At 49.0% G+C, this 11662-nt stretch overlaps 6 protein-coding genes across 6 annotated transcripts; 2 read left to right on the top strand and 4 right to left on the bottom strand.

The window, feature by feature from the left end:
* Nucleotides 1-21: 21 nt before the first annotated feature.
* V1508DRAFT_424425 (WD40-repeat-containing domain protein) lies at nucleotides 22-3148 on the top strand. Its single transcript, XM_066941286.1, has 7 exons — nucleotides 22-311; nucleotides 370-521; nucleotides 572-858; nucleotides 908-1732; nucleotides 1788-1910; nucleotides 1964-2430; nucleotides 2487-3148. The coding sequence occupies exons 1-7, from the start codon at nucleotides 117-119 to the stop codon at nucleotides 2952-2954; spliced, it is 2517 nt and encodes an 838-aa protein (XP_066793514.1). The 5' UTR covers nucleotides 22-116; the 3' UTR covers nucleotides 2955-3148.
* On the bottom strand, nucleotides 2941-4285 carry V1508DRAFT_424423 (NADH-ubiquinone oxidoreductase-like protein 20.8 kDa subunit). The gene is made up of 4 exons (XM_066941285.1): nucleotides 3895-4285; nucleotides 3661-3787; nucleotides 3469-3601; nucleotides 2941-3415 (listed from the first exon to the last, which is right to left on the bottom strand). The coding sequence occupies exons 1-4, from the start codon at nucleotides 4025-4027 to the stop codon at nucleotides 3314-3316; spliced, it is 495 nt and encodes a 164-aa protein (XP_066793513.1). The 5' UTR covers nucleotides 4028-4285; the 3' UTR covers nucleotides 2941-3313.
* On the top strand, nucleotides 4222-5836 carry V1508DRAFT_424419 (nucleoporin complex subunit 54-domain-containing protein). Its single transcript, XM_066941284.1, has 2 exons — nucleotides 4222-4677; nucleotides 4732-5836. Exons 1-2 carry the CDS (start codon nucleotides 4434-4436, stop codon nucleotides 5526-5528), a joined length of 1041 nt encoding a protein of 346 aa, XP_066793512.1. The 5' UTR covers nucleotides 4222-4433; the 3' UTR covers nucleotides 5529-5836.
* Nucleotides 5526-6768, bottom strand: V1508DRAFT_424418 (uncharacterized protein). Its single transcript, XM_066941283.1, has one exon. It carries the CDS (start codon nucleotides 6323-6325, stop codon nucleotides 5558-5560), a length of 768 nt encoding a protein of 255 aa, XP_066793511.1. The 5' UTR covers nucleotides 6326-6768; the 3' UTR covers nucleotides 5526-5557.
* Nucleotides 6769-7651: 883 nt separating this feature from the next.
* On the bottom strand, nucleotides 7652-9002 carry V1508DRAFT_257992 (uncharacterized protein). The gene has a single exon (XM_066936423.1). It carries the CDS (start codon nucleotides 8904-8906, stop codon nucleotides 7845-7847), a length of 1062 nt encoding a protein of 353 aa, XP_066793510.1. The 5' UTR covers nucleotides 8907-9002; the 3' UTR covers nucleotides 7652-7844.
* Nucleotides 9003-10364: 1362 nt separating this feature from the next.
* V1508DRAFT_424413 (uncharacterized protein) lies at nucleotides 10365-11515 on the bottom strand. Its single transcript, XM_066941282.1, has 3 exons — nucleotides 11161-11515; nucleotides 10871-11115; nucleotides 10365-10814 (listed from the first exon to the last, which is right to left on the bottom strand). The coding sequence occupies exons 1-3, from the start codon at nucleotides 11400-11402 to the stop codon at nucleotides 10741-10743; spliced, it is 561 nt and encodes a 186-aa protein (XP_066793509.1). The 5' UTR covers nucleotides 11403-11515; the 3' UTR covers nucleotides 10365-10740.
* Between the last annotated feature and the right edge of the window lie 147 nt (nucleotides 11516-11662).

Here is an 11662-nt window from a genome sequence, read left to right as displayed (position 1 = left end):
AATTACGTTCAAACTCGCGTCGCACAACTACTAAATTCGCTATCAATATCTAGTTACTCTGCCATATTTAAAGTCGACAGTGTTATTTTACGGCAAATCTGGGCCTGCAATATTCGATGACGACGCAGCAAGTAGTGGTACCGAAATACCCTCACACGCCGGGCCTGACGCGTCTCGCATACTCTGTTGACGGCACGTCCTTGCTGACCGTCGGCTCCAACAGGCTTATCCGCAAGTTCACTGTCGATTCTGAGGATGAGCCTTACTCGATTGAGCACCATGAAAATGATATTCTTGGAGTTGCAACTTCTGTACGTTATGTGGACTAATATGTATTTCATGAAAGCGAGGCTTACTGATGGATCTTAGCGAACACACTTCGCAACTTGTTCCGAGGATGGAACCGCTAGTTTGTTCTCAATGAGGACAAATGAAATGGAGAGTATGCTTGTACGCCAGTCTCTTCCGATTCGCGATATTACATTTAGTCCAGACGGCCAGTGGGTTGCTGTCGCTGGAGAGTAAGTTCACGACTCTGTAGGCCGTGAAATTTCTATTAATTTGGGATTAGTGAAACGACAGTCAAACTGGTTAACACTAGCGATATTACTCGCACTATCACCTTGCCAGCTCATAGGCAAGGCGTAAAACACGTCTCTTTCCACCCCAACGGCGCACTGTTGGCGACGAGCAGCGTGGATGGGGCAATACGCATTTTCAGCATTAGTTCCGAGGAACCAGAGCTAGTTAAGATGATTGAAGGATTGACCCCGTCCGTGGAACCTTCAGACGAGACGAGTTCTAAAGTCGCATGGCATCCTGATGGACGTGCATTTGCAACGCAGAATAAGACCAGAGGTATTGTAACATGTACGGTACTTACGGTTGCCGGTCTAACTCATAGAAGATATCATAACGATCTCAAGAAGTGCTTGGAGTATCGAGAGATCTTTCGCATCTGGGCATATGGGACCAATTAACGACTTTGCTTGGTCGCCTAACGGGGCCTACCTAGCAACCGCAGGCTCAGACGGCAAGATCTTAATTTGGGACACACAGACACAGAATATTATCGATAAGCATAGTTATAAGAACGTCCTATCTGTTCAGTGGCATCCGACTCAGAATTCACTATCGTTCACGACTAATCAGGGACAGATGTATACTCTCCCTAATGTAATTCCGGCGAAATTAGATCCACCTGTGGGCAAGACGATTTATCCTGCTCCACTGATCAGGGATCCGGACGCCGGGGCAGCCGTTAGACTGCGTCAAATAACGGGAGATTCTGATACGAGCGGACTCGGTAAGCCGTACGCCAGGATCCCGTCGGCTTCGGACCGCGAGCTCGAATATGGCATATCTGATATCGACGAGCGGAATTGGATAGAGGACGACGACGGAGCAGGATATATTCCCGACCTTGTACCTGACAACGATTCGCTTGACAGTCCTGGAAGGGGCAGAAAGCGTGCACATGGGTTAGTTGAAGATTTTGCAAGCAACAAGCGAAGATTCGTCTCGATTATGAAGAAGATGCAACATGAGCCGTTCCAGCCTGGTAGTACGCCGTGGAGGAATGGGAGACGATATCTGGCGCTGAATTCGGTTGGGTATATATGGACCGTGGAACAGGATATGCATAACACCGTAACGGTGAGCTTTTTCGATCGAGGGTTAAATAGAGAATATCATTTCACCGATCACTTTCTTTATGATAAAGCTTCGTTGAGTGAGTGTTTGGCTGTTATCTTACACGGAAGTAGCAAGAGCTGACGGGCAAATAGCGGAGCAAGCAGCTCTATTTGCAAACTCTGGCAGCGATGGCCAAAACTCTCGCGTTTTCTTCAGAGAGCATGGTAGTTTGCAGGATAGTTGGGATCTCACATTGCATGGCGAAAGTATCACATGTAAGTTTTCTTGCGTACATCTCAATTAAATGTAGACAACTGAGATAATGAAGCTATTGCACTATCGGCAACAACGGTTGTGGTCTGTTCATCAAAAGGATACGTCCGCGTGTTCAATCTCCAAGGCTCGCCAATTCGCATATACAGACAATCAATGAACCCTGTGGTTTGCTGTGCATCTTGGCAAGATTTCGTCATGATTGTCCGTAACCAAGGTGACGGATCCGGCGGCTTAATTTACAGTATCGAGAACGTCAAGTACGATGAAACATTCCAGAAAAATGATATACTTGATATTCCGTTCGAGAGTCGACTTAACTCGCTGTTTTTCTCTGATGATGGTGATCCATGTATATATGATTCTGATGGCGTTCTGCTTGTGCTGATGCACTGGCGGTCGCCACTACAGGCAAAGTGGGTGCCGCTGTTAGAGACTAAAGCGATGGGACGGAATAACCCCGATGAATCGTTTTGGCCGCTAGGTGTAATTCAGTCCAAATTTCACTGCATTATTTTAAAGGTGAGCCACTCAGCTAGATTCTGGTTTCTAAACCCCAAAACTGACAATGAATATAGGGCGGTGAGAAATACCCGTATATCCCTCTTCCGATTTCGTCAGAGCTCGACATCAAGATGCCCATTTATCCCAACACTCCGAAGGTCAAGGACGATGCTAAGGACGGCAATAACCAGCAAATCCCAGCCGACGCGATGGAACTTGAAGAACAATACCTTCGGGAGACCGTGCTTCTCCAGCTGTACAAAGACGCCGCATTGGCAGGAAGTGGCGGTGAAGGCGCCCTCGAAGATGACCAGAAAGACGAGATTTCCAGACGCGAGCTGGGTATTGATAAGACTGTTTTGCTATTGCTGCACATTGCATGTCGAACGGGGCAGCATGGCAAGGCGTATGGTCTAGTGAATATGATACATAAGCAACAGGCGTTGCAAGCTGCGAATAAGATTGCACAGAGACATCAGATGACTGCGTTGGCAGAGAAGATTAATCGTGAGCTAGAGAAGCGAGAGGATGAGTTTTATTAGACATTAGACGTCAATGTGCTGTATCTGTATATTATTGCCAAATACTTATGTGGATCAAGTGATCCAAAGTGTTCACTAATCAACGGAGTCCTTGATATCGAACAAAACTGGATGAATTCGTGCATCAAGGTAAGTCAAACTATTGATTACATGCACTATGACGATGCGAGTCTATAATTATCACTTTATTGACTATAACCTTATGAACATGAAGGCGCCCTATTCTTTACATCCACATAAATTTAACCGGGCCAATAAAACGCCCCAAAAAAGTGTGCTGGTCAAGAAAAGCGTGCAGAAAAGTTTTTGAACTGGTCGTTGATGTCTTAAATTCTTGGTCCATGAGGTTGTCGCCATGCTTACTGCTCGTACTTCGCTCTCACTTTGTTCTGAAAGAAGGATGGGGTTTCGTAGTCGTTGATGGGAGTGCCGTCCGAGTTAGGAATTACCTTTGTCAGGTTCTGCGGTAGTTAGGATTGGGCCTTATACAGTTGTCGAAATGAGGAAGACATACCAAGAATTTGGCGACGCAGGCGTTAAGTGGTGCCTCGTCGAGACGGCAACGGCTCAGATCGTGATTCTCATTCTCCAGGCAACCCCAATGCTTACGGAACTCAGCCTGGCAATTCTTGTTGATGTCTTCTAGCCTATATACTGGCAGTCAGCTTCATTTGATGCCTTCAATGTAATTCAATCCTGGACATACACTGATATGGCGCACCGAGTAACTCGACGACCCTCCTTAAGACAGTCGGTCTCGCCAGTCCGGCTCTGGGATCGGCAAAGCATAAAGTCCTCGTTATATGGGGCACATCGCGCGCCAATAAAGTAACCTGTACAAGTCAACTCCGTTAGGTATAACTTCTACCTTTAAGACACCGCCTATCACAATCCACCCAACCACCAGCAACCGCAAAAACACAGGCAAAATCGCACATACTAGCTGACAAAAGTGGAGCGGAGGTAGCGCCGATCTCAGGAACACTAGGAATATGACTCGGCAACGGTGTGGGATCCGTTATATAATATGGCTGCGCATGGGGTTCCCGCGGGTTCGTTTTCGATGTCGTCATTGTGCTGTTGCGCTCAATTCCCTTGAATATTCTATGTGGAATTTGAACAACCTTGTTAAATTAACAGGGATTAATAGTTAGACCCGGGTGGTAGATGCCAGAATGAACTCCGTCGCGAACTTGTCGTAAAAGCGGTAAGTTGAAAATCCCGAGCTCTGATTTGGTGGCTTCGCTCTAACTGGGAATGTGCCGGGTAAACTATGAATGTTATGTGCGTCGGCGGTATAATTTCTCGAGCGAGCGCGAGTCACGTGCAAGAAGAAAAGCAAGACAACAAAACACAATTACATCGCGAGCGCTGTACACAGATCATACTAGGAAACTTACGACGCCGATATTGATTCTGTGTTTTGATTATTTTATGTTGATCTGAGGTATTTTATTTTGCATAATCACATAAGCAGAGATGGCGTTCACGTTCGGGCAACCACAGCAGCAAGCGCAACCACAGCAACGGTCTATGTTCGGCGCCAGCACGACAGTCAACCCTTTACAATCACAGCAGCAGCCATTTTCGCTGTCGGCATCGCAATCATTTAATCCGTCTGCGAGCACGCTCGGTTCGTCGACATTCGGGCAGTCTGTGAATCAGGCTGGATCAATAGGAAACTTTTCGCAGTTAGCCGGCGGATTGACATATGGGCCGATATGTAAGGATTCGTAACTTGACCGATGCAAAAGAGAGGTTGCTAATTTAGGATCAGCGACGGCGCCGTCAATACCGGATCAGCTACAGAAGATTAAAAATTCATGGGACCCGTCGTCACCAGACTGCGCGTTCCAGTTCTACTTCTACAACAAAGTACCGTCCGAGCAAGCAGTTCTGTATGTCAAACCGCCAAAGTACGACCAAGCGCGATGGGACGCGGCCATCGCTGCCCGTCCAGATTCGGGATCCGTGCCCGTGCTCGCGCTCGGGTTTACTGATCTACAGAAACGGGTGAATATTCAGCACCAGCAAGTGACGGCGTACCAGGTGCGGATGCACGAAATCAATAGCCGGCTGACGCAGCTGATCACGCGGCACGACTTATACACGACGGTGAAGATTGCGGAATTGAAAGCCCGGCACGCGGCACTTGCGCATCGGACGATGAGCCTGGCAGCCAAGGTGCAGGTGTTGAAGAGCCGGGGGTATGCCCTGAGGCCGGACGAGGAGATGCTGAAACGCAAATTCGAGGAGCTCACGCGCGTGTTGAATGATCCGGCGGTGTTTGGCAAGATCAACGAGGTATGGGCGCGCATGATGGTCGTGCGAGACCGGATCAAGATTTTGAACGAGCAGATGCGGCAGACGGGAGAGCAGTGGGAGAATGCGATTGACTGGGAAAAGGACGACGAGCAGCTGGAGAAGATCGCGCGGATTTTGAAAGGGCAACAGGCGGGGTTGATTTATCTTGCGGACGTACTACGGAAGGATATGGAAGAGGTTGATCAGATCATTCGGCATCTGGAGGAAAAACGGATGAGTGAGGAAGAGCGCGCGCGAGGAAAGAGATGATTTCGAACATTAGATTAGATTAAAATACATCAATTTTTGACAAACCCGTCAAACCCATGCACTAAACGTTCCTGGGCCTGTTTCCACTTCTGGGACCGCAAATCGATCTTTTCTTGCTGACTGCCAAAATTCGCAGTGTCAAACACGCGCTCGAGACCATATTGCTCGACCGATACCGGATGCCGTTCAATGTCAAACATGCGCATCCGATTCGGCCGCACGCCGAGATCAACCTCCTGGAAGCGCCACCGCTTCTCCTGATTTTCGTACGTGTTGAACCTCTCGACGTCGATGAAGGGCTCGAAGGCAAGAAAGAGCCGGTCGTAAACTTCGTCAGCCGGGTCGTCGAACGTGACGGTGAGGTAGCCTGTGCCGACGGCGCGATGCACAAACTGCTTGGCTTCTCGAAACTGAATTACTCTGCCAATTTTTTGCAAGAATGCGAGCAAGCGAGTTGATTCTTTCAAACCGTTTAGCGGCGGCCAGCACCGTATTGCGAAACGTTTAAAATCGGGGTTCGTGGGACCGGTGTATATGTCGCTTATCGATTCGAATTGGCGGGCGATGAGCTTCTTGCGTTGGATGACCAGGTCGCGGACGGGGGGTGATGTGTCGGGGTCGTTTTCGAGGGCTTCGATGCGTTTAGTGTGAGAGGAAAGGTCTTCCACTTCCTCCCCGGCAGACGCTGTGTATCTCTGGACATGGTCGCATTGTGGTAGTAGTGCTGCTGCAGAGCATGGGCGAGGTCGTATAGGACGGACGAATGTTATGCGAGCTGGAAACTTACGTATAAGCATTTGCTGTTCTGGTTTGTAGCGTCTTGGAAGAGTTGATGATATACGATCGCCAATTTTGAAATCTCAAACCCGGGACTTTTTGAAGAACGATGGGTTTCGTACCATTGTAGGCATTCTTGCGCTGTTGATGGACATCAATTGCAATCAATTGTCGATAATATTTATGAATAAAAGTACATGTGTACGATGATGAGAGAGTGGACACTGTGAGACTAATTCATGTAGCTCATTGACGTTCGCGTGCAGCGCCATTGGGCTAGATGCCTCCGCACCGCGACCACGTCCGCTGAAGTGATGTACATTCCACAGACACAGCAGCAAATTGTTGCCTGGCTGACTAGCAATTGCACGCGCGTACATGCGGTATCGTGATGATACCAGATCTGCGAGGCGCCAGTTGGCAAGGATGCTCGAGGTGTAGCATGTGGCTGTCAAAATTCTTCAAGCAATTGAGTTTACATTCCGATGATGAGCGATGAGATGCTCATCGCCGGAACTACTTAATTATATCCACTGCCAGCGCGTCACTTACGCGTCCTCGTGGTATATCGTCCATTGCGACGAACAGCAAATACAAGCAGCGCCACAGAAAGCGAGGGTTAGTGACCTGTCAAATCATTCCAGCTCATATCCATGGACAAACGGCTCGTATATCCTCAAACCCCTGTCTGTACATGGCAGGTGTATACTACACGCAGTGACTAGTGCATAATCGTAACAGCAACAGACTGATTTGTTGGATTGTCAGTGAAAGGAACAAGTACAGAGCGCCACATGATAGTATACGTATAGCCACCAGCCGCAGAGTAGTTGGGAAAAGCCCCATGTTTACTAGAGTTGTGATAAATCACTTATTACTCGATGGTACAGCCCGCGCCTTCGCCTTGTTACCTCATTTTTGTAAACATTTGGTCGAATATATCGAATACAGACAGATTACTCGTCATGTTGTTGGGATTTTTAGGAGACATATCAACAAGGCATGTCGTGCCAATGATCAGGAAAAACAGACAAGGGGCCAACAGGCAAAGCGGGGCACTGCCGATCACACATCCCCCGCTCATCGATATGCGCCTAACTTCTGATACCAACATAATCGACATAATTTCCTCATATCCCCCTTTCAATTCATAAGATTATTGATTGTTCACTATCACACAAAGTTCCACCAATAATAAAGTTTACTAAAAATACTCAAAAAAATGAAAACCCCCCCAATATTATGCTTATGCACCGGCCGTTTCCTGTGTATATCCCCCAATGCCCCTGTCCCTATTTCATAATACAAAAAGAGAAAGAATATGATCACCAGAACCTGTATGAATGACCCATAATGCAAAAAGAAATGGAATAGAAATGCAAATACCCAAAGCCATCCATGAATCCCATGTACCGAATTGGAAATAAAAATACACGACCGAGTGATCTATAACAATTAAAGAAAGTCGAAGAATCCAAATTCCCATAAAATACCGATTACCCACAAAAAACGAACAAATTAAGAAAGAACTCCGAAAATTTACAAGTGGGGAGCGAGCCACTTGTCGTCAAACCATCCGACCCTCTCGAACGCCACGAACAACCGGGTTGCCTTGTTCACGTCGATGCGGCACGCCTTTTGGCTGTCGGTCCTACGGAACTGAAGACCCTTGCGGGCGCGAAACACGCGTTCGGCAAATATACGCTTCTTGGAGTCGAGGTACATTGCGCACGGCAGTCGGAGAACAGAAGCAAGCTGGAGCTCGTATGAGTGAAGAAGCTCGCGGTCGGGATCGTTGGATAAGTCCATCGCGTTACCTTTCCAGTCCGTCCGCATGCCCTTTGTGCCGTCGAGGGACGATAGAGGCGGACAGAAATCAGGCACATCGTCGACCTCGATGTCGTGCACTGTTGACGTTCGTGGCGACGATTCAGGTGACAAGGACGATCGCTTGTGCGCGGTTGGTAAAGTGAAGGCTGTTGGCGATACGTTCAAAGGTCGGACTTTCTTTGATACAATTCGTGGAGACGACGGCGCGGAGTTGCGGGTCGTCATGCCGCCGGATGGAGATTGAATCTGTGGTCTCGGTTTAATAACTCGCGATGGCCGGGGAGCAGGTGCGGAAGCAGGCGGCTGCGTCGTTGCCGTGACGGATATGACGGTAGCGATCTGGGGCTTGTAGAGCTTGAGCATCTCGCGCTGGGCCGCAAGCCATCGACGCGGCGACTTGGCATACTGCTCATACACGGTTGATTGGAAGTACTCGCTGTCGTTCTTGTCGCTGCTCTTGTTATCAGCCTTGGGTGAAGACGCCACGACGGCCGCAGCGCCGCCGTTCTGCCTGACTACATCGACGAGCGGCCGGAACATGGCCGCGCGCAGATCGGACAATCCATGAGACGGAAAGAGCGGTGGATCAGCTCTGGAGGTGTTGTCTGTGGTCGCGAATGGAGACGGCGGCGGCGATAGCATGGTGGACGATCTTTGGGCGGCAGGCGACCGATTGTCGTCCGGGATCAGGACATCTGAAGCGGCCATGACGGGTGTCGGCAGTGGCGGTAATGGTGGCATTGAGCTCTGCTTGTCGATTTGCGAGGTCATTGGTGATGTCGAGTGAAAGTGATGGGACAAGACTTGAAGAAGCAACGAGTTCGCGCGGATGGGCACAAGGCAGTTTTAATATGGGCTGGGCTGGGCAGGATGTTGGATAATCGAATTGAGTTTGGTACGAACTGGTACGGGGGGATGCGCGTGACGTCACCGCCACAGCCCGTACCCACCTAACCCAAAGCGATCATCGCGCCGTCTTGATTGCGGGATGCGAATACGCAGCGATCTTGCAGCAGTACGACGCATGCTTCTCCACAAGAAATACCTTTAGCTTGCTGGTCCTAGATGGAGTCGCAGACACACCACCAGGGTCAGCTGAGCCTGACGACAGGCGGAGTGGCAAATCCTGTGTTTTGTGCGACGGCTGCGCTGGCTGGCGCTAAACATGCGGCTGAGTCACATGAAATCATCATGCGCCACACGTCACCAGCCGGAAGTGGCACTTCTGCGTCATCTCTTTCGATCTCGTTCTGCCCCTTTCCGACGATCCCTCTAAGTCCAGCACAAGTTACTAAGCACTGCCTAGTTTGTGAGAACTCTCAGCTACGTCGTCACAAGCGAAAGCAGCAATGCAAGATGGCCAGGCACTGACCATCACGTAAACCCTGATATGACGTCATGCAACAACCCTGAGAGCCACCTGCGCCACAACTGTACCGCCACGCCTGCTATCGGCTGTTCGCGCCGCGCCTTTGCCGTTGTCTGTCCCATTCAAACAGACGTCGCGTCCTACGCGAACTTACGCGTCTTGTCCAGCGAGTACTGACTTGCCTTCTCTAAATCTAGAGCTGCGCCTGGCGTTAGTCAGTGCATAGAGGCTCGAGCAGTGCGGCGGTACGGCGGTGGCCGAAAATACGTTACAGTTCTGGCGTATTCTGCACGGACACAGAGACACCATCTCATCGCCCACTTCCCTCTAGAACAAATTTTTTTCTTCCTTCGCCGAAGCCCGATGGCCTCATGACTAACTATTATTATATATTATTAAGCTAGAAATATGTTCTCCTCCACCAGCCTAGCTATCTGTCTAAATACAGCCAGAGTTCGCAGAGAGAGGAAATAGCACTAGACCAATCAGCAACAGCAATTGTGCTAATTGGTCCCCATCTGACTTGTACATTCGACAGAATGTGTGCCCGTATAAAAATCATGCAACTCTATAACTAGGCAATCCAGAAAAATGATTTTCGGCTGACAATTACCTCAAAAAGACTGACATCCGAGTGGCGCTTTCGCATGACAGAAAAGCAGTGGTGGCTTGCGGGGGCCAACGGCGCCCTGCGTGTCTATCTCTAATCTGTCAGCTGTATCGTGTTAACTCCATCGTACGATGGATTACTAACTATTTTTGACAGAGACCTGGGCATGGACATATTCTCTCACTTAGCATATACTACATCCGTCCTCCATCCGGTTTAACTCAAGCAAGTGAATTGGCGCGGCCAGTACCAATCTTCCAAAAAAAATATTTTCAAACTGGTCCAAACGTTCATATATACTTTTTGTTTCTACATCTTTAAATCTAATTCATCAAAACTTTACGCACAGCCACATTGCACTTCGTATTCAACGCCCTATCGCGCCGTTGACTCAGACTTGGCCGAGCAAAAATTTTCAAAATATTTCCAATATTTCCTGACTTGGCTAGTTGAGCCAGTATACAGTGACATACGATGTTAATACCATTGAGTATGGCGTGGCGCAGAGTGGTACGATTGACGTCTTCATGCCGACTATGGCTCACTGATGTATAACTGGAAGGAGTAACATAACACGTAAACGTGCCGCTTGATAAATTCATTCATACTCAAAATATATCCATACATCATCCCTGCAGTCTCATCATCATCGGATTCCGACCCTTCTTATTCCGTCCCATGATCGGTCGACTCCAGTCTCCTACTTCCGTCAGTCTCTTCCCTTGCACACACCACGCACCCGTCAGGCAAACTCACCAACTAGCTTATCCGCAATGCGCTTGATACCTAACTGCGGCTTGCGACTCTTTTGATAAAACAGCACTACCCGGCCGATTCCACTTTCGCGGAGATGAACCGTCTTGATCGGTAGTTCTTCTAACGCCGCGAATAGTTCTCGCTGGATACTGTATGCTGGTAACGATGCGTCCGGCAGCGGCTCGAGCCACAACCTAACTGACTCCAATAAATTGTTGTCCAGAATCGAGTCGTATAATGAATGCCTTTACTGTTAGACTCTGTTCATATTTCTTAAACTCGCAACATACTTTTGCAAAACATCGCGAACTTCGGGCAACATTTGCAGCTTGTGCGTAGCCGGCAACCCATCTTTGATCGCTTCGGCATCTTTGATCGCTGCCTGCCGCATACGCTCCCGGACTTCAACGATCCGGTCATCCTGCATCTGTTCAATATCGTCCTCGTCTACTTTCTTTCTCCTCTTCTGCGTCTTGAGCACAGCGTCTATGCGTTCTTCCAACTCCCGCAGCCGTCCTGCTTCCGTTAGCATAAAGTCGATCCTCCTTCCCAGCACACATACGCTGATCTGGATCTAGCTTCTCAAGATCCTCCTCCACCCGCTCCTTCCGCTCCTTCTTCCTCCGCCCCGTAACCCCCTCACCCTCAATAATTCCCCCATCCGCGTCCCCCCTCTTCCTTGCTCTAGTCCGCTCCTTCGTCCTCTTCCCCGCCGCTCTCTCACCATCCTCTCTCAATCGCTTATGCCGCTGAATTTTGTACACTTCTTCCGTAATCGGAAGACCGATGGCG

Source organism: Lipomyces doorenjongii (assembly GCF_038497915.1).
Source record: "Lipomyces doorenjongii strain NRRL Y-27504 unplaced genomic scaffold V1508scaffold_68, whole genome shotgun sequence".
In the NCBI taxonomy this organism is placed as follows: domain Eukaryota; kingdom Fungi; phylum Ascomycota; class Lipomycetes; order Lipomycetales; family Lipomycetaceae; genus Lipomyces; species Lipomyces doorenjongii.
This window is presented reverse-complemented; position numbering and strand designations above follow the sequence as displayed.